The sequence below is a fragment of the Trichomycterus rosablanca genome, chromosome 17 (genome assembly GCF_030014385.1).
Source record: "Trichomycterus rosablanca isolate fTriRos1 chromosome 17, fTriRos1.hap1, whole genome shotgun sequence".
Classification (NCBI taxonomy): domain Eukaryota; kingdom Metazoa; phylum Chordata; class Actinopteri; order Siluriformes; family Trichomycteridae; genus Trichomycterus; species Trichomycterus rosablanca.
The window spans coordinates 4,517,718-4,541,351 of record NC_086004.1 but is presented as its reverse complement, the minus strand read 5'-3'; the positions used below and the strand labels follow the sequence as shown (position 1 = coordinate 4,541,351).

General features: G+C 38.3%; 3 protein-coding genes across 11 annotated transcripts in view; 2 read left to right on the top strand and 1 right to left on the bottom strand.

The window, feature by feature from the left end:
- The first annotated feature begins 1,430 nt into the window (after positions 1-1,430).
- Positions 1,431-12,353, top strand: hnrnpm (heterogeneous nuclear ribonucleoprotein M). 4 transcript variants are annotated; one of them, XM_063013469.1, is made up of 16 exons: positions 1,431-1,626; positions 3,041-3,204; positions 4,692-4,744; positions 5,329-5,336; positions 5,423-5,516; positions 6,647-7,066; positions 7,169-7,322; positions 7,756-7,805; positions 7,885-7,945; positions 8,029-8,130; positions 8,219-8,245; positions 8,439-8,507; positions 9,233-9,337; positions 9,422-9,978; positions 10,920-10,971; positions 11,958-12,353. In XM_063013469.1, exons 1-16 carry the CDS (start codon positions 1,592-1,594, stop codon positions 12,119-12,121), a joined length of 2,115 nt encoding a protein of 704 aa, XP_062869539.1. In that variant the 5' UTR covers positions 1,431-1,591; the 3' UTR covers positions 12,122-12,353. The 4 variants fall into 4 exon arrangements, with proteins under 4 accessions (XP_062869539.1, XP_062869536.1, XP_062869537.1 ...); XM_063013466.1 differs by lacking the exons at positions 1,431-1,626; positions 3,041-3,204; positions 4,692-4,744 and having other exon boundaries at positions 4,932-5,336; positions 9,230-9,337; XM_063013467.1 differs by lacking the exons at positions 1,431-1,626; positions 3,041-3,204; positions 4,692-4,744; positions 8,219-8,245 and having other exon boundaries at positions 4,932-5,336; positions 9,230-9,337.
- A 1,321-nt stretch (positions 12,354-13,674) lies between these two features.
- Positions 13,675-21,140, top strand: LOC134331774 (interferon-induced protein 44-like). 2 transcript variants are annotated; one of them, XM_063013297.1, is made up of 8 exons: positions 13,675-13,764; positions 16,510-17,040; positions 17,209-17,272; positions 17,368-17,563; positions 18,533-18,685; positions 18,765-18,936; positions 19,391-19,491; positions 20,573-21,140. In XM_063013297.1, exons 2-8 carry the CDS (start codon positions 16,551-16,553, stop codon positions 20,759-20,761), a joined length of 1,365 nt encoding a protein of 454 aa, XP_062869367.1. In that variant the 5' UTR covers positions 13,675-13,764; positions 16,510-16,550; the 3' UTR covers positions 20,762-21,140. The 2 variants fall into 2 exon arrangements, with proteins under 2 accessions (XP_062869367.1, XP_062869368.1); XM_063013298.1 differs by lacking the exon at positions 13,675-13,764 and having other exon boundaries at positions 16,460-17,040.
- Positions 20,880-23,634, bottom strand: part of rabgap1l (RAB GTPase activating protein 1-like) — a 118,638-nt gene continuing 115,883 nt past the window's right edge. For all 5 annotated transcript variants that reach the window (XM_063013291.1, XM_063013292.1, XM_063013293.1 and 2 more), the window contains one exon: positions 20,880-22,613. In XM_063013291.1, the coding sequence (XP_062869361.1) occupies positions 22,482-22,613 (132 nt within the window). In that variant the 3' untranslated portion in view covers positions 20,880-22,481. The remainder of the gene's footprint in view (positions 22,614-23,634) is intronic.

Sequence of the window (23,634 nt, the reverse complement as noted above, 5' to 3'; positions counted from 1 at the left end):
GCTGTGTATAAAGCAGCGGTCGCTTTCATATTATACTATATGAAACATACACAAAATACTTTAGATATGTGTGCAGTATTTAGAGTAGCCAGTCTTTTTTTTTGTAAAATAAAAGAAAGCCTGAAAGCCCCCCACACACACTATAGGTTTTTATCCTACTTCTAAAACATGCCAGTAATTGGGTGGTGCATTTAATTTAGGGTGTGAGCCTGCTCCGAGCTTAAGACTTACTGTCAGAGCTTAAAACCAGCAAAATAACAAATGTGTTAAGTATTTTTGTGTATACTGTATTTTTTAACACATATTTGCAATCATAAACATTCACCCCCACCTTAATGAACTAAATTAAAATAAACATTTAAGCAATTTGTTAAAGCAATTTTTTTGTGTAAATGAGAAACAGTTCTCTTGACAAATATAAAAACAAAGATCTCTAGATAAATATCGTTGTGCACTATTATTCAATCCATCAGTACTTGGTAGAACATCCTTTTGCCTTGATAACCTCTAACAAACAAAGTGCTAACAAGCTTTTGGCACCTCTCATGTGGGCTAGCATGAAAATACATTAGAACTAATATTGATTGGTTTCTCAACAGAAGGCAAAACATTCCTTTTCAAAATGCATGGGTACTTCTGTGAATCCATGATGCCAGTTCCTGAAGCAGAAAAACATCCTGGCATCATCACTGAAGCACCTCCATGTTTGACCATGGGCATAGTATTCTGGTCAAATGCCTTGCCTTTTTCTGCACCAGACAAACTGCTGATCCATATTCCCAAACAGTGCCAACACAACTGTGGTCTAACTCATCTATATAACACATTACAGCTGAGGCAAAGGGTTTTAACTCATTTACTTTATTAATTTTACTTTACTGATTTTACTTTAATAATTTAATCATCACTAAGAGTAGGTTTTAAGATCAGCAATATTATATAGGGGTTGAGTAATTGTGACATGACAGTATTAACAAAATATCTTCCTACTACATTCATTTTCTTTCATTAAAATAATCTAGCTCTGCAGAGGTGTTCAGAGTTATTTTCTTTGTGGTTTGAATATTTCAGATATACCTGATGTCCTGGCAGCTTTGAAATTTCAGTCGTTTCTGCAAGCACTTTTGCTGTGCTGACATGGTTTAAACACATTAACTACTGTATACAAGCTCTGCGTTTCAGGTAGTGACATTTTAAAGGAGGCCAGAGCATTTCTACAAATCCACAGTAGTCATGTCCTATATTAGGTAAATAATATCGTGTAGTAGTTTGCAAACCATCTGCACACTTTAATTTAATTTTGTAAGACGGTTGTTATTTTGTGTTCTGCAAATCGGTTCAATAGAATCGGTTCAGGAGTCGATACTTCGATCGTCTCCCGTCATGCTCTGGCCTGCTTTAAATATCCATTTCATTGTTTCACCGCCATTTCAGCCTCTAACGACTCTGCTGCGGGAACGAGTCATCCACAGAGAGTGCATCTACATTTACTCATTTATTTACAGTCTTAGGTGTTAAACACAGCCTAAAGTATCTTGTCACGTTTAGTTAATAGTTATTTAGAAGCTAGAGAAAGTACAAATAGCTGAAAATGTCTGAGGCTGCAGCGGAGAAACAAGGCCAAGGGTAAGTGTGCTCAGTACTAACGCTAATAGGAGGAGCTGTTTAAACACGTTTTTGTGCTTATGCTATTATAAATACTCTCTAATGGGTATTAATCGGTTTTTATGAACCTAATAGAAATCACTAATCACTTACCGGTTAGGTAACTGTGTGGAATCTGTTGGCTGCATGTCTTTAGCAAGTTAGCTTGTCTGCTAACAAAGCCGAGAGCGGAGCGTCTGTGGCCCATCAGTATTCTGGTCTTAACCAGCTAGTAATTGTATATAAACAATAAAACCAAAGACTTTACATTAAAAATTGTTCAATTAAACAAATAAAGTAGCACGCTGCCTAAAATGCACGCCGTATTTCTCTTAGTTGTTTCTCGTGTGTGTGCATATATATATATATATATATATATATATAGATAGATAGATACATAGATGTACATACATACATTACACGTGAAGAGTACAATAAAATGCTTTATCCTCAGCGCTTCTATAAAAGCTTGGAGTCAGTGTAGGGTTCACCATTGCCCCTGAAGCCATGAGGGTTAAGGGCCTTGCTCAAGGGCCCAACAGTGGCCGCATAGCTGAGGTTCAAACCCACAACCTTCCAGCTGGTTACAGCCAGCTCAACCCCCTAGGCTCTCAGTGAGTAGCTTTTACTGTGTACCTAGGTTTTAGGAAGAATCCACTTTAAAGTAATTTTACATTACATTTACATTTTTCGCACTTAGCAGACACTTTTATCCAAAGCGATTTACAGTACTGTGACAGTATACAGTCTAAACAATTGAGGATTAAGGGCCTTGCAGTGGTGGGGCTTGAACCAGTGACATGTCGGTTACTAGTCCAGTACCTTAACCACTAGGCTACAACTGTGCGATACCATTGGGTATCATGCAACGGAACAAGAGGGGTTAGACGGCTGGGCCGCCAGAGCGTCCTCCAATACACCTTTAAACCTTAGGACGCATTCACACGAGAAGCGGCAAAACCACACATGGAGTGTGTGGCCCACTTTTGCTGTGTTGGGCTTGTTATTTTCAAAGCTCCTCCAATGAGACAAAGTGTTTGATACGACGTGGTAAAAGTGACTCAAGCCATATGAACAACGCTTAACGTGAACAAAACTTAACGTGACTTATTGTACTAAAATTAGTACAAAATTAGTACAATCTCATTAGTAAAGAGAACTTTCGAGCAGTAATAATAAAGGATTCCTCAAAGTTTCTTCACTTTTTTTACACTTTATTTTCTATTTTATAGCTAGTTGTTACACCTACACAAACTTAAATAGTTTTAAGGCCAATATTAAAATTATTTAGCAGTTAAATCTGGTCCTACCTGTAACTAGTCGAGTCCATGTAAAAAAAATGCCCGAGTGCATGTTCTGAACCTGCATGGAACGTGTTATTTTTCTGCTTTCATAGCACTGCGGTAAATGGAAAGTCAGAGTCCAGAAAGGAGCGACCATCTAAACGAGGTAGCAGATTTGAACCTTACGGAAACCCCTCCAAAAGATACTGGGTTTTTGTGAGCAATATTCCCTATGATGTCAAGTGGCAGGCGCTGAAGGACCTAATGAAAGAAAAAGGTAAGTCCTAGACATGGTTTGTAATGTCTAGTTTTACTAGTTTGGAAGGTTTGGTCCTGTGTTTATTGTAATCTTTGGAAAGGAGATTAACACCAATGGCTGGTTAAAGGTATCGGTAAGATCTTTAGACCGAATGTTGTCGTGTGAAGATGGTGGTGGAACAGTACAGTTTAAACATGAAGCATTTATGGTTGCAGTTGTGCAGTACTTTAGGCATTTGTTTAGTACTGTACTGATGTACTGATGCAGAATATGCGCCTTTAGTCAGAGGGATTTAATTAATCATTGAACTTGAGGGCATTGTACTTTGTCTTGTATTTAGTTGTAGAATAGCAGCGATTCAAACTTATTTCAGCCTGGCTGTGAGTGTTCTAGGTGAGCAATGAGGATTCTCATTTTTGGATGCTAGTTACTGTTGCATATTGATTTCTTTTTTGGGCTATTTAAAATGTACACAATTTAGCCTTTTCTGGCTTGTTTTTGCTTATTTTTACTTTCATGCCACCTGAAACATGTCCATTTGACATTCTTGGTGAATCAGCTCGGAAATCAGCATTTACTTTCGAGTATTTGGGAATTGATCTCTTTCCAGAGCGAGATCTAATTTAGTCAAGGATTATAGAGTCAACTGTTGTAGGTTAATGTTTCCCCACATCGCAAGCATGAGAAATATATATTTTGTGTTGTTTAGAAATTGTTGCTTGTAGAATTAAATTGCGTTCTCTTTTTTAGGTATGCAAGAGTAAATTTTGTCACAGCAGATCTTCACTTTGTACCTTGGTCTGGATGTGTTAGTTTTGATGGGGTACAGGTCTACAGAGCAAAGCAGCTCCCTAAGCTTTTCTCATCATATCTGGCAGATGGACAGGCCATAGATTGGTCAATCTTGTTGAGTTTATTGAATTTTAACTATACGTGGTTACCTTGTATGTTTTGGTAGCCCTTGAAGGTTGCCCGTTCAAAGGCTTCTGAATTATTAAGTATCCATGTTTGACGTTGGTTTAGGGGAATGCTCTTAATTTCTGAATAGGAAAAACGACTAATTTAAGAAGCTGAAATTTGATGGTGCTGTTGTGGTAGGGTTTTTGTTATCTGAACATGGAGCAATTGGTTGTTAAGATGAAACAAGCTCGGTATAGATGTGTCTGCTTGTTGTACTGTTAGTGTATCGATTACTTATCGAAACATTGATATGAACAGCCTTTAAAATTTCTTTTTGTAAACTTAAATGTCAAAGGATGACATGTTGTGTGGTTGCAAATCGTTTGGGCACTTTTGGTGTTCAGGTTTTTAACAAAGCTTAGGAAGTAATTCTATTATAGCAGCTTGCTTCTTGTAGACCTGTACCAGAATTGTGGTGCGGCGGAGAGGCTCTGGGCTAGCAAGCCGAGCTCACTGTCACTGCCCGGTTGTGTGTCTGCTCTAAACACAAATTGTTCTCTCGGCTTCTCTCCCTTGGTGTGTGTCGTCTGGAATCTGATTTGTAGTGGGTGAGGTAACGTACGTGGAACACTTAATGGACGCAGAAGGAAAATCAAGGGTAAGTTCAAGAGACGAACCTCCATTTGTCCGCTTGAGTTTTCTTATTAATACTTCACTCAATAAGGGCCATTCAGTTTTGGGAGTAGACAATGTCGCCGTGGGTTTTTGGTGTAATGTTGATGCTGACTGTGGCTCAGGGTTGAGCCACAGGGATGGTTTTACACCTTCATAATTCTGGCTTGTGTGCATTCAGTCCCTAAGGGCAGCATTTTGCATTTCTTGACTTATTAGGTACTGAGACTAGTGAGTGGTGTTCAATAGAAAATTATGGTTAATATGGCTTCATCAAGTCAATTCTTTGAAATGATGGTGACATGGTCTAATTGTATGGAAGGGTCATTTTGTTTTTATTTGTAAGATTTAAATGTTGACTGTAATGTGTCTTGTTGATGCCTACGTCCACTAGTGTTTTCTACTTGATCAAGTCATGTGACATTAAAAAATAATAACGAACACCACAAAGAATTGTATAAAATTGCAATAATGCTTTATTGTAGCAAATTTCCATCACTGTTGTCTAATTGTTGCTCATTGTCTGTTTGGTTTGCGTCCTGCTCTTGCTGCTGCTTGATGTGATCAAAGGGTTGTGCGTAAGTACTCACTAATCTGCATTACCGAAATATATTTCTTTTTCTGCTGTAGATTTAACCTTCTCATGCTCCTCTTATCTCAACAGGATCGTTGAATTTAGAACTGAAGAGCAAATGAAGAAAGCTGTGGAGAAAGTCAACAAGTACAACATGAACGGTCGTCCTCTGAAAGTGAAAGAGGTCAGTTTAAGGAGTTTCTGACTTTCTTAGTACAGTGTACCATATCTGGAACTGTTGAAGAAACCCTCAACCAAGAAAACACGAGAACAATCCTACACTTCCTGGCAGAAACGAATAAAAACAAAAATATAAATGGACAAATACAAACAAGAAAAAAACAAGTGTACACATCTGTGTTTAGGGTCAGAAAAGTAAAGTGACACCTGCTTTACGCTGTGTATAGAAAATCAGAAATTACACAACACATTAAGGGTAATACTAAAATAGAAAGAAATCTGAAGGGCTACAGGGTTTATACAGCTTATGAATTCTTGAAGATTTTCAGTAGTTGAAATGTGCACCATTGTGGATAAATGATTTAAAATGCTCAGTTTGAATTATAGCTAAACTATATAGTGTATAAAATAAATTAGTCCAATATACATGCAACGTTTTTTTAAATTGTAATGCCTGTGCCCACTTTAACAGTAACGCCACACTAATATTAGTAAAAACACCTCCCCACGTGCTGGAAATCTTTTACCGATCTGCTTTTGTTCAGCCTGTGCTCATTTCTTGTTTTTGACCATTTCTTCTTGTGTGGCCAATTTCTTTCAATGTATCCCATCATGTGTTTGTGGTTCACCATTGTAAAGAAGGTGAACGTTTTTGAACCAGTCTGCCGTTTTATTAACGAGTTTTACCATCTGGTGTGTGACAAATGATCAGCTGTTTCTGTCATACTTAAATTGGCTAATTTGGCACAGGCAGCCATACTTGAAGTCTCATGTTACACTTGTAAGCATTTGGATGTTTGGTGTAAAAAACAATTGACTCTGACGCGTGTCTATAAATTTATGTTGCTGTCATGTGACTGGCTGATTAGTCTTACAAAGTAGCAGGTGTACTGGTATTTATAACACAGTGGTGGGTATGTTTATTATACGTTTTAAATCCAGTATATATAAAAGTCTTGAATTGCAATCAGTTATATTTTAAACAAGGGTTTGTTCAGAATGTCATTGAAATTTGTACTACAATAAGTATAAAAATAAATCAAAAGTGCTGGCAACACTTTTATACAAATTATATTGTTGGCAGAGCGTAATGCTATTTGTTTTATAACTACTTGTTGCCTTGTTTTTTTTCAGGATCCAGATGGTGTAATTGCCCAGCGTGAAGCCAACAAGTCTCAGGGCGGTGGAGGACCTGGTGGAATGGGAGGTGGAGGACCTGGTGGAATGGGAGGTGGAGGACCTGGTGGAATGGGAGGTGGAGGACCTGGTGGAATGGGGGGTCGGATGGGAGGTGGAGGACCCGGTGGAATGGGAGGTGGTATGGGTGGTGGTATGGGTGGTGGTATGGGAGGTGGTATGGGTGGTGGTATGGGAGGTGGTGGACCCGGTGGAATGGGTGGTGGTATGGGTGGAGGACCTGGTGGGATGGGCATGGGACCCTCAGCTTCCCCTGTCAACATTCCTCAGAGTCTTCTGAACAATCCCAACATTCCTAATGAAGTCATCCACGGTCTTCAGGCTGGCAAGACTGGAAACACAGTGTTCGTAGCAAATGTAAGCACATGAATCTGCAGCTCTGCACATGTGGTGTACGTGCTGTGAGTACTAAATAAAACGAATACATTTTGTACAAGTTTGTCTTTCTTTGTTTTACAGCTTGATTATAAGGTTGGCTGGAAAAAACTGAAGGAGGTGTTCAACATGGCCGGTGTGGTAGTCGGCATCGATATTCTGGAAGACAAAGATGGCAAGAGCAGAGGCATGGGCACTGTGACCTTTGAAATGCCTATTGAAGCTGTTCAGGCAGTCTGTATCCTTTCTATTTACGACTACTTTATCAGAGTACTGTGAGAAATCAAATTGAGTTGGACAGTCAATTGTCTGGACAATTGGCCATATAGGTGGGAAAGCTGAGATTCGGACTCTGATCTCAGTGGTGGTGTGCTAGTGCATTAGACTGCTGTACTGTGTGTTGGTTTGGAAATACGGCTTTAGGAGGAAAGCGCTGGTGTTCTAGTCTCCCTTGAAGACTCTCATCTCAACTCGTGGTTTTATGCCTGGCTTATGGTACAGCACAACACTGGCATGCCAGTACCTGCCCAGTGTCAACTCTATACTAACAAAAAGGCTTTTAAAATCTATTTTTTATCAACTTGAAGCCTTGTTGGCACTGCAGTTTGATTAAAATTTACAAAATTACCTTTGTTAATGTTGTGGTATCAGTTCTCCTTAACTCTTATTAGCCATGTTCAACGGACAACTCCTGTACAACCGAACAATGCATGTTAAGCTGGTGAGTGAACTTATTTAGAATCTTTTAATATGTTAAAGTGCTTAAAATTCATATCCTGAACAATGTGGCATCATTTCAGGATGAGAAGTCTGTCCACACAGGTGACTTTGGACCCACTGAGAGAGGATCTTCACTTCCTCGTGAGTAACGGTGAATCCCTTCTCCAAAACAAAATCTAGGGTATTTTACTTGAACTTACTAACTTCCTCCCAATTCCACACAGGTGGTTTAAAGAGTATTGGTATGGGCCTAGGACCTGGTGGCCAGCCCATTGGTTCTTCACATCTAAACCAAGGTGGAGGGATGGGCAACATGGGTCCTGGAGGTAACTTTGTGATCTTTTACTACATTTGTTTTCTGGTCTGAAGGGCATTTCCCACATCATCTGACATCTTCATTTGTTCATTCTTTAGGTATGGATGGAATGGGTAGAATAGGAGGTATGGTTATAAACTTTTCACTTTTTTTTTTCATTCCATTTACATTCCATATACTAAAATTTAGCTTTTTATAAACTGAAATTTAAACACTGCAATTACAAGCGGTAATAGAAAGGTCAGGTTTAACTTTAACAGTTGTAATAAGTTTTTGTTTAGTAAAATAATCCTTTTATTTGTTTATACCGTCTCTAAGGAATGGATGATTTTGGAGGTGGAATGAACATGGATCGGTTTGGAAAATCTGGAATGGGAAGGATGAGCGGTGAGTTATGAGTGTTAAATATTGTAATTCTCTGCATTTACAGTAAGGTCATTACTCAAAGTGACGAGTACTTATAAAAAAGCCTGTTAAAATGTGATCAATATTTGATTTAAAAACTATGGAAATTAGTAGATTTCAAATGGTGTGGCCAGGTTGAATTAGGTTTTTTAGATTTAAAAGTTATTTTTGTGTCTGCATTAACACTCTTGGCTGCTCTTCCAGAGTTTAGGGCTGCTTTAGGAAAAACACCTATTTTATGGGCTTCAAGTCATTCTAAACAGTAACAGAAGTCCCCTATCTTAGCGCTTCCCAACCTTTTTTGCACCACGGACAGGTTTCATATAAGATATAATTTCACAGACCGTGACAGACTTGGTTTGATCCCCAGGTGGGGCGGTCCGGGTCGTTTCTATGTGGAGTTTGCATGTTCTCCCCGTGTCTGCGTGGGCTTAATCCGGAAGCTCCAGTTACCTCCCACAGTCCAAAAACGTGCTAGTGAGGTAAATTGGAGATACTAAATTGTCCATGACTGTGTTTGTTTGATATAACCTTGTGAACTGATGAATCTTGTGTAACGAGTAACCCGTTCTGTCATGAATGTAACCAAAAGTGTAAAGCATGATGTTAAAATCCTAATAAACAAACAAACATTCACCTGTTGTTATGTCTTATCATATCAACTTCATGTTTAAAAAACCTGATAATTATTCTCATCTCACCAGCAGACATGGATGGTGGAATGGGAGCAAACTTTGACAGAGAATTTAGTGGTCGAAATGAAATGGGCATGTCCCGGAACAGCTTTGGAGACTCTTTCGACAGAGGAATGGGTTGGTTAACACGACAGTTTAAGACGTCATTGATTTAAATACAGTGTACTTTAGGAAGTTTAAATTACTTTTCTTCCTAAACAGGTAATTCGATGGGAATGGATCGCAGGAGCTCCAGTATGGACAGACTTGGAGGAGGCCTGGACCGCATGGGCGGCCTGGATCGCATGGACCGCGTGTCTGACCTGGATAGGGTGGGCTCAAGCTTCGACCGCATGGGCTCCGGCATGGACCGGTTGGGGCCAAGTATGGACAGGCTGGGATCTGGCCTGGACCGTATGGGCTCCGGCATGGACCGCCTGGGTCCTGCTGGTTTTGATCGGCTCGGTTTATCCAACCTCGATCGCTTGAGTTCAGGCTTGGATTTTGCCTCGTCCATGGGTGTGGACAGAATGAATAGCGGCCTCGACCGCATGGGCACCAACTTCGATCGCATGGGCTCTGCTGGGATGGACCGCTTCTCCTCGCAGGGGATGGATCGCATGGGCTCCGTTCTGGACCGCATGGGCCCTGGTGGCTTGGGAGGGCAGTTTGACCGAGGTGCCGATATGGACCGTGGTAACTTTGCTGGCTTTGGCTCAGTTGGACAGGGAGGTGTGGGAGCCAATCCCAGAAAGGGCTGCCAGATTTTTGTTAGAAATGTAAGTCTTTATCTTAAAATATATTTAATTATGAATCATAAATGGGTGACTTAACCCTTCTCATTGTTTAGGTATCTGCATAGTTTCAATTAATATTATTTTAATATTAGAACTAAAAAATAACATATTGACAGTTGTGTGCAGTTATTTTATTCTACTACTATCATATTTATATGTAAAATACGAAGATTCATTTTACTCAAAACAAATATTACATATTTCAACTTACTAACAAGGTTGGAGGCCGTGTGCTTTAGTTACACTTATGTTTGTGCCTAGTTTGTTAACACCAGACCCACTGTGACCTTAAAGTGTCTCCATTAAACCCAGTGTATACACTGTTCATCCATTTTAAGTACAAAATGTTGCTAGATGCAAGGAGAAAGTATTTTGTTGACAATAATACACCTAATTTTCCACTCTGGCCACCTGTGTAACACCCACATTGGCATTCAGGCTAAAATGTGTCTTTTTAAAAGTGTATGAAGATGCTGGCTGTGTTTTCACACCTCCCAGAGGTGTTATTCAGGGGCTTGACCCATACAGAGTACCAAACTCTTCTCACTTTCGTGTTTGTGCCTTAACCAGTAAGTAGAAGTAGCTGTTGTAGTGACAAAGCGATGCCTCGTCCAACCTCTTCTACCTCAAACGTGGATTGTTGAGTCCACAGCCACGGCAGGGGGAACAGCTAAGACAGGTGTAGGTACACTTTGTTAGGGCCTTTGTGGTGGTGGGTTCCTGCACCACCGGAGCACATTAATAGTAGTTTTGACCACTCTTACATCCTCTGTACAATTCCATATGCAATATTCAAATTTAAATACCAGATTGAGCAACAAAATATACTGAACCTGGTTTTTTAAGTATCCTGCCTATTTTTCTCAGTTTGTTTACATGTTTGTTTCTGAGAATGTAAAAAGATGTCTTACTTTTTCCTGCAGCTCCCATTTGACTTCACCTGGAAGATGCTAAAGGATGCCTTCAATCTGTGTGGTAAGACCACTTGCATTATATGAACACCAAGTCTTAATGTTAGTTAATGTTGTCTTAAGTTGAGCTGAGCCTTTTAGAAATAGATTAAATCTTTAAATTACGTAAGATTCAAAATAAACCCGCTGCCTAGGGACTTTATGGCACAGTGTTATGACTTGATGCTTTTATACATGTTTTGAAGAATGAACTCATTGTTGTGGATGAACTGAAACAAATCCACATGATTCAGTGTCACTAAGGGGACAGTGTGCACATGATTACAACTCAAAGCCACTTTTATTAATTGAAGATATTCTGAAGTTAATGGATCTAAATGCCATTAGTGTCTTTAAAGACTTCTTCTAGTAGCACACAAAGACAAATGCTGGAAGTGACGCCTCCTCCTATTGGGCTGTGTTTCATTTACTAAAGCCGGGTAACATCACCCAAAAAGAAATATTGGCAGACATTCCATCTTCACAAAATGCAGTTATTGTAGTAAGTTAGTCTCAAGGGTGCTCAGATGGCGTTGTGGTATATTACTCTAGCCCAGGTTTGTATCTCAGTGGTGCAACACAGACATAACTGGGTGATGGCCATAGTTAGTATTAAGCTTGTGATTAATAGTGTTTCAGTGATCTTAATTAGTGGGTCAGTGTGTAGCGTTGGGTTCTGGGTTTGATCACCAGGTGGGCCAGCCCAGGTCCTTTCTGTGTGGAGTTTGAATGTTATCCCGTGTGGGTTTCTTCCAGGAGCTCTGGTTTCCTCCCACAGTCCAAAGATGTGCAGGAAGGGTGAATTGGAGATACAAAATTGTCCATGACTGTGATTGATATAACCTTGTGAACTGATGAATCTTGTGTGACGAGTAACTACCGTTTTTGTCATGAATGTAACCAAAGTGTAAAACATGACGTTAAAATCCTAATAAATGAATGACTGAAACTCCCCAACACAAGCAGACAGGTGCTAACAAAAATGTTTGTTGCATTGTTTATGTACACCAGGTAATGTGCAGTATGCTGATATTAAGATGGAGAATGGCAAATCAAAGGGCTGTGGAGTGGTTCGCTTCGACAGTCCCGAGACAGCAGAGAGAGCGTGCCGCACCATGAATGGCTATCGTCTAAACGGCAGAGAGATTGACGTCAGGATCGACAGAAATGCATAATGCCCCAGCAATCCCATCCCTGATCTACTTCCGTCGGCCTTTTACCGATCGTTTCATGTTTTTGTTCATGACCTTTCTACCAGGGCAAAAATAATCTATTTGTTTGTTTTTGCCTGTTTTTGTTTTTAGAGACCAAATTTTATTTTTCTTACCTTCCCCACTTTTTATTAGTATGTTCCTGAGAGAGTGTTTGGTAAACATATGCCAATAAATTTCAGATGTTGAAATCATATTTTGCTGTTTGGGTGTGTTTGTGACCAGTGTTTTGTATAAGCAGTAGTAATTTAGCTAACTGCCTAATCTTCTGCAATAAATGTATTTTAAGATTAAAGGTGATTTTACATATCATTATTATTTTTACTATTATTATTATTTCATGCTTTTTGTACTTGTTTGCTCTGACCTGGAGAGACTTGCTTACATGCGCCAAACATTAACCTGTGCATGACTCTTAAAGTTTTAGCATCAATGCCCAGGCGGTCGAGGAATTTAAGGAGAGCAACTATTAGGAAGTGTGAGTTTAGTTTTACTTCCAGGCTATATTTGGGCCCTGGTCCTAATCAGGTTGATACTTGTTTGCTTATGGTTCTTCAGTATGTTTTTTGGGTTGAGTGTCTGCTGAATGTAATAAAAATGCAATCATGCTTCTTTAAATGGTTTGTTTAAAATTTGTGCAGCCTTAATTAAATTGCATCTTCAAGTGGTGCCCAAGCCAAACGTTCCCACAATATCACAATCTAAATGTATCTCGTTTTATGTGAGCGGCACGGTGGCTAAGTGGGGTGGCACTGTCGCCTCACAGCAAGAAGGTCCTGTGTTCGATCCCCAGGTGGGGTGGTCCGGGTCCTTTCTGTGTGGACTTTGCATGTTCTCCTTTTGTCCGCATGGATTTACTCCGGGTGCTCCGGTTTCCTCCCACAGTCCAAAGACATGCAAGTAAGGTGAACTGGAGACACTAAATTGTCCATGACTGTGTTTGATATAACCTTGTGAACTGATAAATCTTGTGTAATGAGTAACTACCGTTCCTGTCATGAATGTAACCAAAGTGTAAAACATGACGTTAAAATCCTAATAAGCAAAGAACTATTTTATGCTATTGGTGCTGCTGCAGAAAGATTCAGACAAGGTCTGTACCTTGATGGCCCATGAACAGGTCTACTCTACGATATTTGGGAGACCAGAGAAGCTCGTCTGTGATTCCAGTTAGTGATAGATCGTGTAGTGTGAAACCCTCTATCACTGATCAGTCGTGTAGTGTGAAATACACACAGACTGAAAGACTCCTGAGTGCAAAAGATTCAGTCGTGTAGTGTGAACTGTACAGCGACCCGGCAAATCAGAAAGCCGTGTAGTGTGAACTTGGCATAAGATGAATAATAAAAACCCCTTATAGTGATATTTATATCTTTACATAATATTTGCATAATTCTACATCTTGTGTAAAGAGCGCCAACATCTTTCAGGCTGGTTACGCCCCTGTCGCACCATAAATGTTTTTCACTGGTTTCATAAGTGCACTTAGTAAGTTTCATTTCTCTCTTCCTGCAGTACAAAGGTTCACATAAGGTGGTGGCTGTTTGGCTTAACGGTTCTGTTCCTAAAAACTGAACTTTATTCGGACTAACAGCAACCTGTCAAAGGTATGAAACACAATATAATAAATGCACACTTATCTACAGAACAAAGTCACATTTTATCTTTACTTAGCCTAATTTGTCTGCTTGTGATTAACTTCTTGCTGCACTCTTGCTGTTTCTATATTTACACTTGCATGTGTTGTGTAATCTTAAAGAACATTTAAAGTATAAAAAAAATTGAGAAATGGTCATTTGATTGGTCTGAAGTTAACAGGAACGTACGATTTGTTTTTATTTATGTATTTACAAAAGATGTGACTGGTTTCGTATAGCGAGTTAAACCAGTTATTATATTCTTTAATGTTTGACAGGAAATGCAGCTGAATATAATGGTTTATTTAAAATTACAGCAAGATACTAAAATAAGTATAAAAGAATATGATGTTCTACACAGCTGACTGACTGACATTGGTTCTCACTTCTCAGAGATGTTGGAAACTGATCAGCCCAAATATCAGTTTTTGCTTTAGAAGTGAGATCTTAAGGTTCTCTGTTGTGCTTTACTATAATTAAATAATTAATATAATTAAAGTTTTATAAAACATCCCTATGTATGATTATGTCCTTCTTACTTTTACTGTGGAGTTTACTAATGTCAGAGACCAAACTTAAACATGAACAACACCTTGAAGTGTTGTGTATGGTTAATCAGCTATTCTTAATAAAACTCCTAACTATAATATATTGTTGGAATATTTAGTTTTTAATGCGATTATGTGAGTAGAATGGGCTGCTTGAACATGCATTCAAATTATGCATGATTACAGGAAATTTGTAATTATAAGCATGTTTGTTATTAAACTCAAAATTCATTACTTTATGCTTAATTAAATGCTATGATTTGATCTAAAATTAACTGTAATATTTACAGAATGATTTTACACATCATGGCAATATATACAGGTGAGTAAAGATGAAAACAATGATTATAAGAAATGAGATATTAGAATAAGACAAAAAATCATATTCTGAAAGTCGTAGGTATCCCTCCTACATTGATCTATAATCCAAAACTACACTTAAGATCTGTGTAAAGGAAAAAAGGGGCAATGTATTTTGTACATTTGTCATTTTGGATGTAATTGTAATGTTAATTTGGTTAAAAACATTTCTTTTAGATATTAATAGTTGCAGTGATGATTTTAATGATGCTAGGCGACAGGCAGTGTTGTTTTGACAGCAAAATTTGATTTAGTTTTAGTCATAGTCTTTTGACTAAAATGTAATTTAGTTTTAGTCATAATTTAGTCATCTGAATTGTTTTAGTTTTAGTCAACTAATTATCATAAGAATATAGTCGACTAAATCTACACGTTTGTTTGTTTATTATGATTTTAATGTCATGTTTTTACACATTGGTTACATTCATGACAGTCGAACACAGTCATGGACAAATTTAGTATCTTCAATTCACCTCACTTGCACGTCTTTGGACTGTGGGAGGAAACCGGAGCACCCGGAGGAAACTCACGCAGACACAGGGAGAACATGCTAACTCCACACAGAAAGGACCCGGACCGCCCCACCTGGGGTTCGAACCAGGACCTTCTTGCTGTGAGGCGACAGTGCTACCCACTTAACCACCGTGCCGCCCTAAAGTACATATAAAGGGTGTAAAATGTAAATGCTTTTTCATCAGTTCCCTTAAATTATTTAAGTCATTATATACACTTACACAAAATTAAACATTTTTAACCAGTTATGGAATATTATTAATGTTTGAATGTGCAATACACACAAAACCAGATTTAACTTATTTCAAACATCTTTATTTACCTGACCCTGCTTACTGAGCATAACAATAACAAAATATTAATGACCAGCAGGCCTGCTCTGCCTGAAAAGTATATGCATTGTTCATAACAAATTGCATATTACATTCTTTATAAAACTGGGTACCATAAAAGCAGCGGTGCCATTATGTTGCCATTATACTGCCAGCGGTGCCAGATGTTTCAGATCTGTTGTTTTTACCCTAGATTGCCCCACATGGTTTACACATCGTCTTGTTTCTCACGACGTCAAATGAGAAATGTGTCCATATATCGGCTCTCCTCTTTCTCCCTGTTGACATTGAGGAGTTAACCTAGTTCCATGAGTAAAGAAAGTTCACAGGCTAGTCTGGTCTTCCCGGGTTTAGATCAAACTTGTGCGAGTGTGGTCTTACCGCGGTACAGAGCTATCTCTGTCTACGGCTCTGCCGCGGTACTGCAAAAGATTAGTACTGATTGGATGGCTAATCGGCTTGTCCCGCCCCTCCACATACGCTAAAGTAGTTCTGATTAGATCTCTTTCTAACTTGTCCCTACCTTCCACAAAACTAAATCAGTTATTGGATGTCGTCCCTGCCAAACATTTTCGTCTCATTTTTATTCGTTGACGAAAGTGTCGATTCATTTCGTCATAGTTTTGATCTTTTTTTGTAGTTTTTATTTAGTCATCGTCTCGTTTTCGTCATGAAAAAAAGGTTCGTTGACGAAAACTATGACGAAAATCATTCGTCAACGAAATTAACACTGGCGACAGGTCCATTAAAAGCCAGAGAAGTGAGCAAGCTAATTGGTCCAGCTAATTTATCCTGCTGCACAGTTTGATCATCAGTCAAAATGTCCATAAAATTCTACCTGTGCATATACAACATTAAATATGCTAAATTTGTAGCAAAACCAACATTTTAACAAGACTCACAGTTATCATTGCATCTGTATATACTGCTAAATTATGAAACCATTATTTTCTTTTTTCAAGGCCTCAAGATATATACATAAGTGGATTTTGGAGCAGGTGTCATGGCTTCTCTTGCTTCTTCTTTGACTGAAGACCAGAAAAAACAGATCTGCTCCTTGCTGGGGAATGCTGAACTGACGCTCCTGTATAAAGCCAGTGTTCATGGATACGCAGCTTCAGCTTTTCATCAGAGATGTGACAATCAGGGCCCAACGCTTGTTGTGGCCTATAACTACTCAGGCTACGTCTACGGTGGATACACTAGTAAAGATTATGCTCAAACAGGGCAGTATATTAGTGATGACAAGGCTTTTATTTTTAGCTTCCAACAAGGCACGACTCCTGTTCGTTTTATGGTTATGACTCTGTATGGCGACAAGGCTCGATATGATGACCATCAGGGTCCTCGCTTTGGAGATGATATGTATTTTTTATACAATAACAAAGCACGGGTGTGCACGTCTCCTGGAAATGTCTACATGTTTGATGTTGCTTCACTGTGTGGAAATAACAATCAGCTGACTGAATGTGAGGTCTATAAGGTAACAGAGGGTAAGGTCATCATATCATCTATATCTGGTACAGCAGGTTGTCCATCCACCTTTTACTGAGGTGTGATGGCCCAGTAATTAATTCTAGAGTACAGAATAGTTTTATTTATCTTTTTCCGATTGTTTCACAAAATGTAATCTAATTTTTTTGTTTTTACACTCTTGTCAGCCTCTGTACAACCTGAAATCAGTGTTGAGAAGAAACCATGGAGGAATATTGTGTGGACAGCTGAGTATGTTTTTATTGTGTTGCTGGACTTTATGTCTGAGCTGTTTTTGTTTTGCTGCTAAAACTACAACCCTTGAATCATATCTTTTTTTTTTGCAGAAGAAGAGCAGAGCTCATGGAATCAATAACGAGCTACAAACCCCTGATGAACAGTGTGACCAGAGTCAGAATTCTACTGATTGGTCCTGTTGGTGTTGGGAAGTCCAGTTTTTTCAACTCTATCAACTCTGTCTTTAGGGGTCATGTGACCAGTCAAGCCACTGCTGGATTTTCAGGCGTCAGTGTAACAACACAGGTATGAATGTTGTAAGACAATATCTGCTACAGACCCTTTGTATTTTTATATTTGTATAAAGCCATAGCCTAGCCACTAAGCTGTAGCCTAGTGGTTAGGGTACTGGACTAGGAATCAGAAGGTCGCTGGTTCAAGCCCCTTCACTGCCAGGTTGCTGCTGTTGGGTCCTTGAGCAAGGCCCTTAACCCTCAATTGCTCAGATTGTATACTGTAATAGTACTGTAAGTCGCTTTGGATAAAGGCGTCTGCTAAATGCTGAAAATGTAAGTGTACTTTAGAGGAGGTTTATTAATTGTAGTTTTAGTTTTAGCATTTACTATTGAATAAATGCAGCTCCTCTGTAGTCATTGTTATCTTTTTAACTAGCTACATACTTAGAAAGTCAGTTTTTGCATCTTTCGAATGCATGATTAAAGGTTATGTGAACTATACTTTATTTAATCTTTATGCAAAAGTAAGATTTGAACTGTGGTGCGTAGTGTAACAGGTATAGTGCTCATCACAAATATTGGGACCTCTGGAAATCAAAACAGAGAACTGTAAATGCTGTACAAGACACTTGATTTGGTTAAGCCATAATTATTTTCTTTTTTTTTTTTTTCAAAATTTTGCAAAAATGATGAATTGGCTTTTTATTTTTATTTTGATTAGATGTTTATATGTCAAGTGGAAAGGCAATAAATACCTTAATATATGTAAATTTGAAATCTAAAACATTTAAATAATTAACCATTTAAGAGCAGAATTCTTTTTTTAAAAATGTTGTATACAATGTGTAATGAATCACTGTGTTATTGTTGTGGCCTGGTACCAAATGATCAACTGGCAGGTGATTTGGAAACCTGCAGTTTAGACATTAAAGGTTTATTTGTTTCGGTGAAATCGCATAATAAGCATATAAACAAAGAAACTTGATAGAACCAGCATAAAGAACTATACCCGTTCAAAGTGGTCTTTTCTGGTTGACAGTTACGCACCTACACAGTGAAGGCTGGCCATGAGGGAAGTGCATTACCAATCATTTTGTGTGACACTATGGGATTAGAGGAGTTATCCGGTGCTGGACTTGACATTGACGATATCAGCAACATCATTAAAGGGTACATACCAGACCGGTACAAGGTGAGAATGCATGATGACATCAGTCTTTTGTGTTTACTTTTACTTATCTGCCAGCAATACTGTAAATCTTTTTGTCCAGTTTAACCCTACATCAGCGTTTCAGCGAGATGAGCATGTGGAAAACAAGTCTGTGACTCTGCAGGACAAAATCCACTGTATTGTGTATGTGCTGGACACCTGCAAAATAGCCCTCCTGCCCAGTAAAGTGGAGGAAAAACTCAGTGCCATTCGACGGAGAGTTAATTCACTGGGTAAGTAAGTGAGGGGGGTAATTATTGATTAGCAGTGACATTTCATCTAATTCTCTACAAATATTTAAAAAATATTTAGAATTTCTCCATCTCACAAACTCAACAGCCATGTAGACGCATGCAGTAATTGTAAAGTGTGTGGCTGCAAATCAAGAAAATCTACAAAGCAACAACTCATTTAATCAAAGTCTAGTAAATTATTTCTAATACTTACTGGATATGTGCTGTAGGAGATAAAGATATACATCCTATTATAATGATAAACCAAAGTGCACAGGGAGGTTGAGTATATTCAAACAGGACTGGACAAGTAATCAGAAGGTCAATGGTTCAATAACAACTAAGCTATTATATTAATCATTAGCACATATTTAATCTGAATGTATTTATATTGACTTCAGATATAAAATATGTACAGTATATTATTGTTGATAACGGCCTAAATATTTTTTAGGAATTCCTCAGATTGTTCTGCTCACTAAAGTGGATGAGGCGTGTCCCCTTGTGAGAGAAGACGTACAGAACATCTACCTCAGCTCCTACATCAGAAAAAAGGTATGTAGGTCGTTGGATGCCTGTATTTGGGTTATACAGTAATATGTAAAGTTAACACTGAGAGTTAATACTAGATTAGAAGAAACTCATGTTCTGGTTAAATACAATCATGTTATCTGGCCCTACACCTAAATGAATTGGGCGGCATGGTGGCTAAGTGGGTAGCACTTTCGCCTCACAGCAAGAAGGTCCTGGGTTCGATCCCCAGGTGGGGCAGTCTGGGTCCTTTCTGTGTGAAGTTTGCATGTTCTCCCTGTGTCTGCATGGGTTTTCTCCGGGTGCTCCGGTTTCCTCCCACAGTCCAAAGACATGCAAGTGAGGTGAAATGGAGATACTAAATTGTCCATGACTGTGTTTGATATAACCCTGGGGACTGAGTAACTACCATTCCTGTCATGAGTATAACCAAAGTGTATAACATGACGTTAAAATCCTAATAAACAATAAACAAACAACCTAAATGAATTTATTCTTGTTTAATAAACAAGTATTTTTATTCAGTTGGAGCTTGTAATAAGTGTCTAATTATTGCCTTGTACAGGTTTCTTTAAATTGATATTAAACATTGAATTATTTAATGTTTAACTAATTAATTAGTTGACTTGTGTAATTATTTCCTGAGCTTTCTAAGCATAAACCAGGCAAATATAAGCTTTTTTCATTGTAGTTGGTTACAGCTATGCATTAACACTCCTGTTAGGTAAGGATTTCACTGTGTGTCTTGAGAGCTAATTGTGTATGCAACTCAGCTGGAGTTTGCAGGTGTTATTTCTTAAAATACCTACGACTGTAAACAATTCCATGGGTTTAATTGGATTGAGGTTAAATTGTTACTGTTATATTTTTTGTCCTAGGAGCTTTTCTCGTACTATTGAGCATTTTCTTTGCAAGTAATGATTGTTGTCTACAGTAATGTCTAATGCATGGATTAGAGTTTAAGAGAGGCTTAAACGTAATTGATCTTTAGGCCAAAGTTTTGATTTCTTTAGAGGAATTTATACCACTCAGTGTTTGAGAGATATTTATCTAATAATGTTTGCATGGTGTAATGTTGTGATTGTTTTTTTCCATGCCTCTGCAGTGCCAGGAGGCGAGTTCTTGTGTTGGTGTGCCTGTGTGTAATATAATCCCAGTGAAGAACTACAGTCAGGAGTTTGAACTGGACCTAAACGTTGACATCCTGCTTTTAACTGCAGTGCAACAAATGCTTCGCTATGCAGACAACTACTTCGAAGACATCAGTTCTGCAGAAAACATGGATGGCTTTTAGTTAAAGCTAAAGCTGGATAGCTAAAGCTATTATGCAGTTATATTGGGGAGGGGTGGCGTTATCTTTCTGCTACAATGAACACAAATCATACAAAAATAAAACAGGCAGAACCCAAACATTACCAATACAAGAGCCAGAGATTTATTCATCATATAGTTATTTCTCATGTTAACTGGAACAGGACAGTGTCATAACACCACAGCTCACACAGACACGTTCTTCTGTGCTTCATAACCTAGTAACTCACCATAACCAGATTTAGGGACTGAATATTGCACTTAAAATGAGTCAATATTTAACTAAAGCTTGGCAGCACAGAATTTTAGAAATGACACTTTTTTGCAAATTAACAAAAATAAAAAAGTTAATTAACAATAAAGACATTTTGTTAGTGTGTTTTTGTTACGATCCATGCAGTTTAAGAAACGTTGATGGTCATATTAACCATGTATTTATGAAGCCTAGTGAGTCGCACAACGAGGTCTGCAAAACCTCAACAATATTAGATGAACATACACCACCACTGACTAACATTGAATTCTTGGCACATTATGATGTGTTGCCCCTGTATAAAATGTGTCCACACTCTTTACATTACAGCGGGTTTATTGACCACAGCAGCTACTAACTGCTGTATTTAGAGACAGCAGTTTAAACAGGCAGAACAAGCTGTCCCTAAACCTTGATTCCTATAAGTGTAAAACATGGTTCCAGGATCGACAGGGTAACGAGAGTAAACAGGAAGGTTAGTTTTTAGGTTATAGTTTGTATCATGGCCATCTGGTTTTGAACACTGTGCTTGAAGAAGTTAATATTTACATTTTAAAACATTTAAATTTAAACATTGTGGAAAAAAGGCTACACTTTCAGAACTGTACATAAAAATCTTTTAGACATTGTTATACACATGACAAAACAATTATATTTATTATTATTACATAGAAAAGGTATAATGAATGCAGTATTCCCTCTTTAAATAAAAGTAAAAACAGAAATACAATAAAAAGCTAAATTCTAATGTAAATACATTTTCCTATTGAACTTTCCTTATTAATAACAAGCATTTACCTGCTATGACAATAGTACTGAATTTTGTAGAGAGGCCTCTTTGGGAGAGAATTATAAATGGTATATAATATATATACTATATAGTATACAGTATAGTATATATAGTAAGTATACATAGGAGGATGTTCATCTTTTACTGTGTTAATGAATGGAAAAATCTAATTCTATCAGTAGTTTATCGTGTTTGTTCTTATTTCCTAATTTGCTGGGCGCTTACAAACCTAACCATCACTGAAAATCCGGGAGTAAATCTTATACATGATGTGCATGTGAAACAGACCTGTTCAGTACAACTGCAATAAGAGTAAAATGCAACTGTAGGTAAATACAGCGGTAGGTAAAAATCACCACTAGGTGATACTGCTGCACCGGCCGGAACTTTTCTGCCACCTGTACCTACTGTGGGTTGTGTTAATGCATGTTAATACCTGTATTGGAAGTGACTATGAGCTCATATAAAGCATGAACTATCTTTAGGTTTATCCGACAGCACTGTCTTGACTGATCACTTCACCTCTTCCCTCACGCTCAAGAGGGAATACTGCATTAGCACGGCGTGTTTAGTAGTGTTCAGGAGACCTTGTTCTTCACCTGCACGGGTCAGGCAGTGAATGTGCTCGTGCCTCACCGGCTGAGGCCCGTACGAGTCCTGTTAACCCTCTTTGGATGAGGAGGGGGCCTGACTGCTCGCTGACGTCTTAAGTGATCCCAGTGTTTTACTGAACCAGGAGTTTTTGGCAGCTTGAACTTCGTTCATCAGCACGCCCCTCTGATGCTCCAGCTCCTAAAAAACAAACAAAACAGTTTCCTTTATTCTAAATTTATAAATATTTGTACTAAAATGTATTTACAAATGAATGAAAAGTCCCTGAATTTTGTAAATCTTCAGTGTCTGTTGGTGGATCTTACACATTTGCTCTCTCACATTAATGTCTTACCTCCTTATCTTGGTAACTTGTTTTAGCTTCAAAAGGCCAGTCAGAGATCCTTTATTCAAGTTTATTATTTGTTTAGAATTTGGGTCTGTGGTCATGCTACTATATTACTGTGGGCTTACAAACAAGGCAAATGATCAAATATCACTAAAATCAGGCAGCTGTGTATCTGCAAATGTAAATACTCCTCTCGTGATGTTTCAAACGTATGTAGCACTAGCACATAGGCTAGCCAGTAAATTAAACAGCCTATAAACTACAAATAAACATAAACAAAATGTTTAGTGCCATCATAAATATCCACAGTAATTTACTAGACAACTACTGAACACCAGGAGCGTTACAGGAGGACATTTGTACTGATTATAATGCAATGATTATCATTTTACATTTACACCTCAAATTTCTGAAAGAGCAAAAACGTATAATTCTTTAACTTCAAAGGCTTGTTAGGGGACAACAGAGACAAGATTCCCTGCATTTCCTGATGTCTCTTTACTTTAAAAAACACTCGTCCTCCGACACAAACACTCGTCCTCCGTATGAAATAGGAATAAAACGCTGTCTCAGTTCTTTCAGACATAAAAAACTCACTTTATAAAAATACTAACACGTGTATAAAAGTGCATTAAAATCAGTTTGTATTTTGTCAAATTTTTCCACCTTGTTATGTTAAACTTGCCCTGAAGTAAATCAGCAGTGAATCACTAATGGGATCATGCTATGCTTTCTGAATTCCTCTGCTGCTTATGCCGTTGCACTGGTAAAGCAAGTGGATGCATAAAGTCATGCAAATGTTCTTCCTCAGATATAACCAGCTGTGAGTGCTGACACCCCTGACCATTTAAATCTGATCCTTAAACGGTCCAG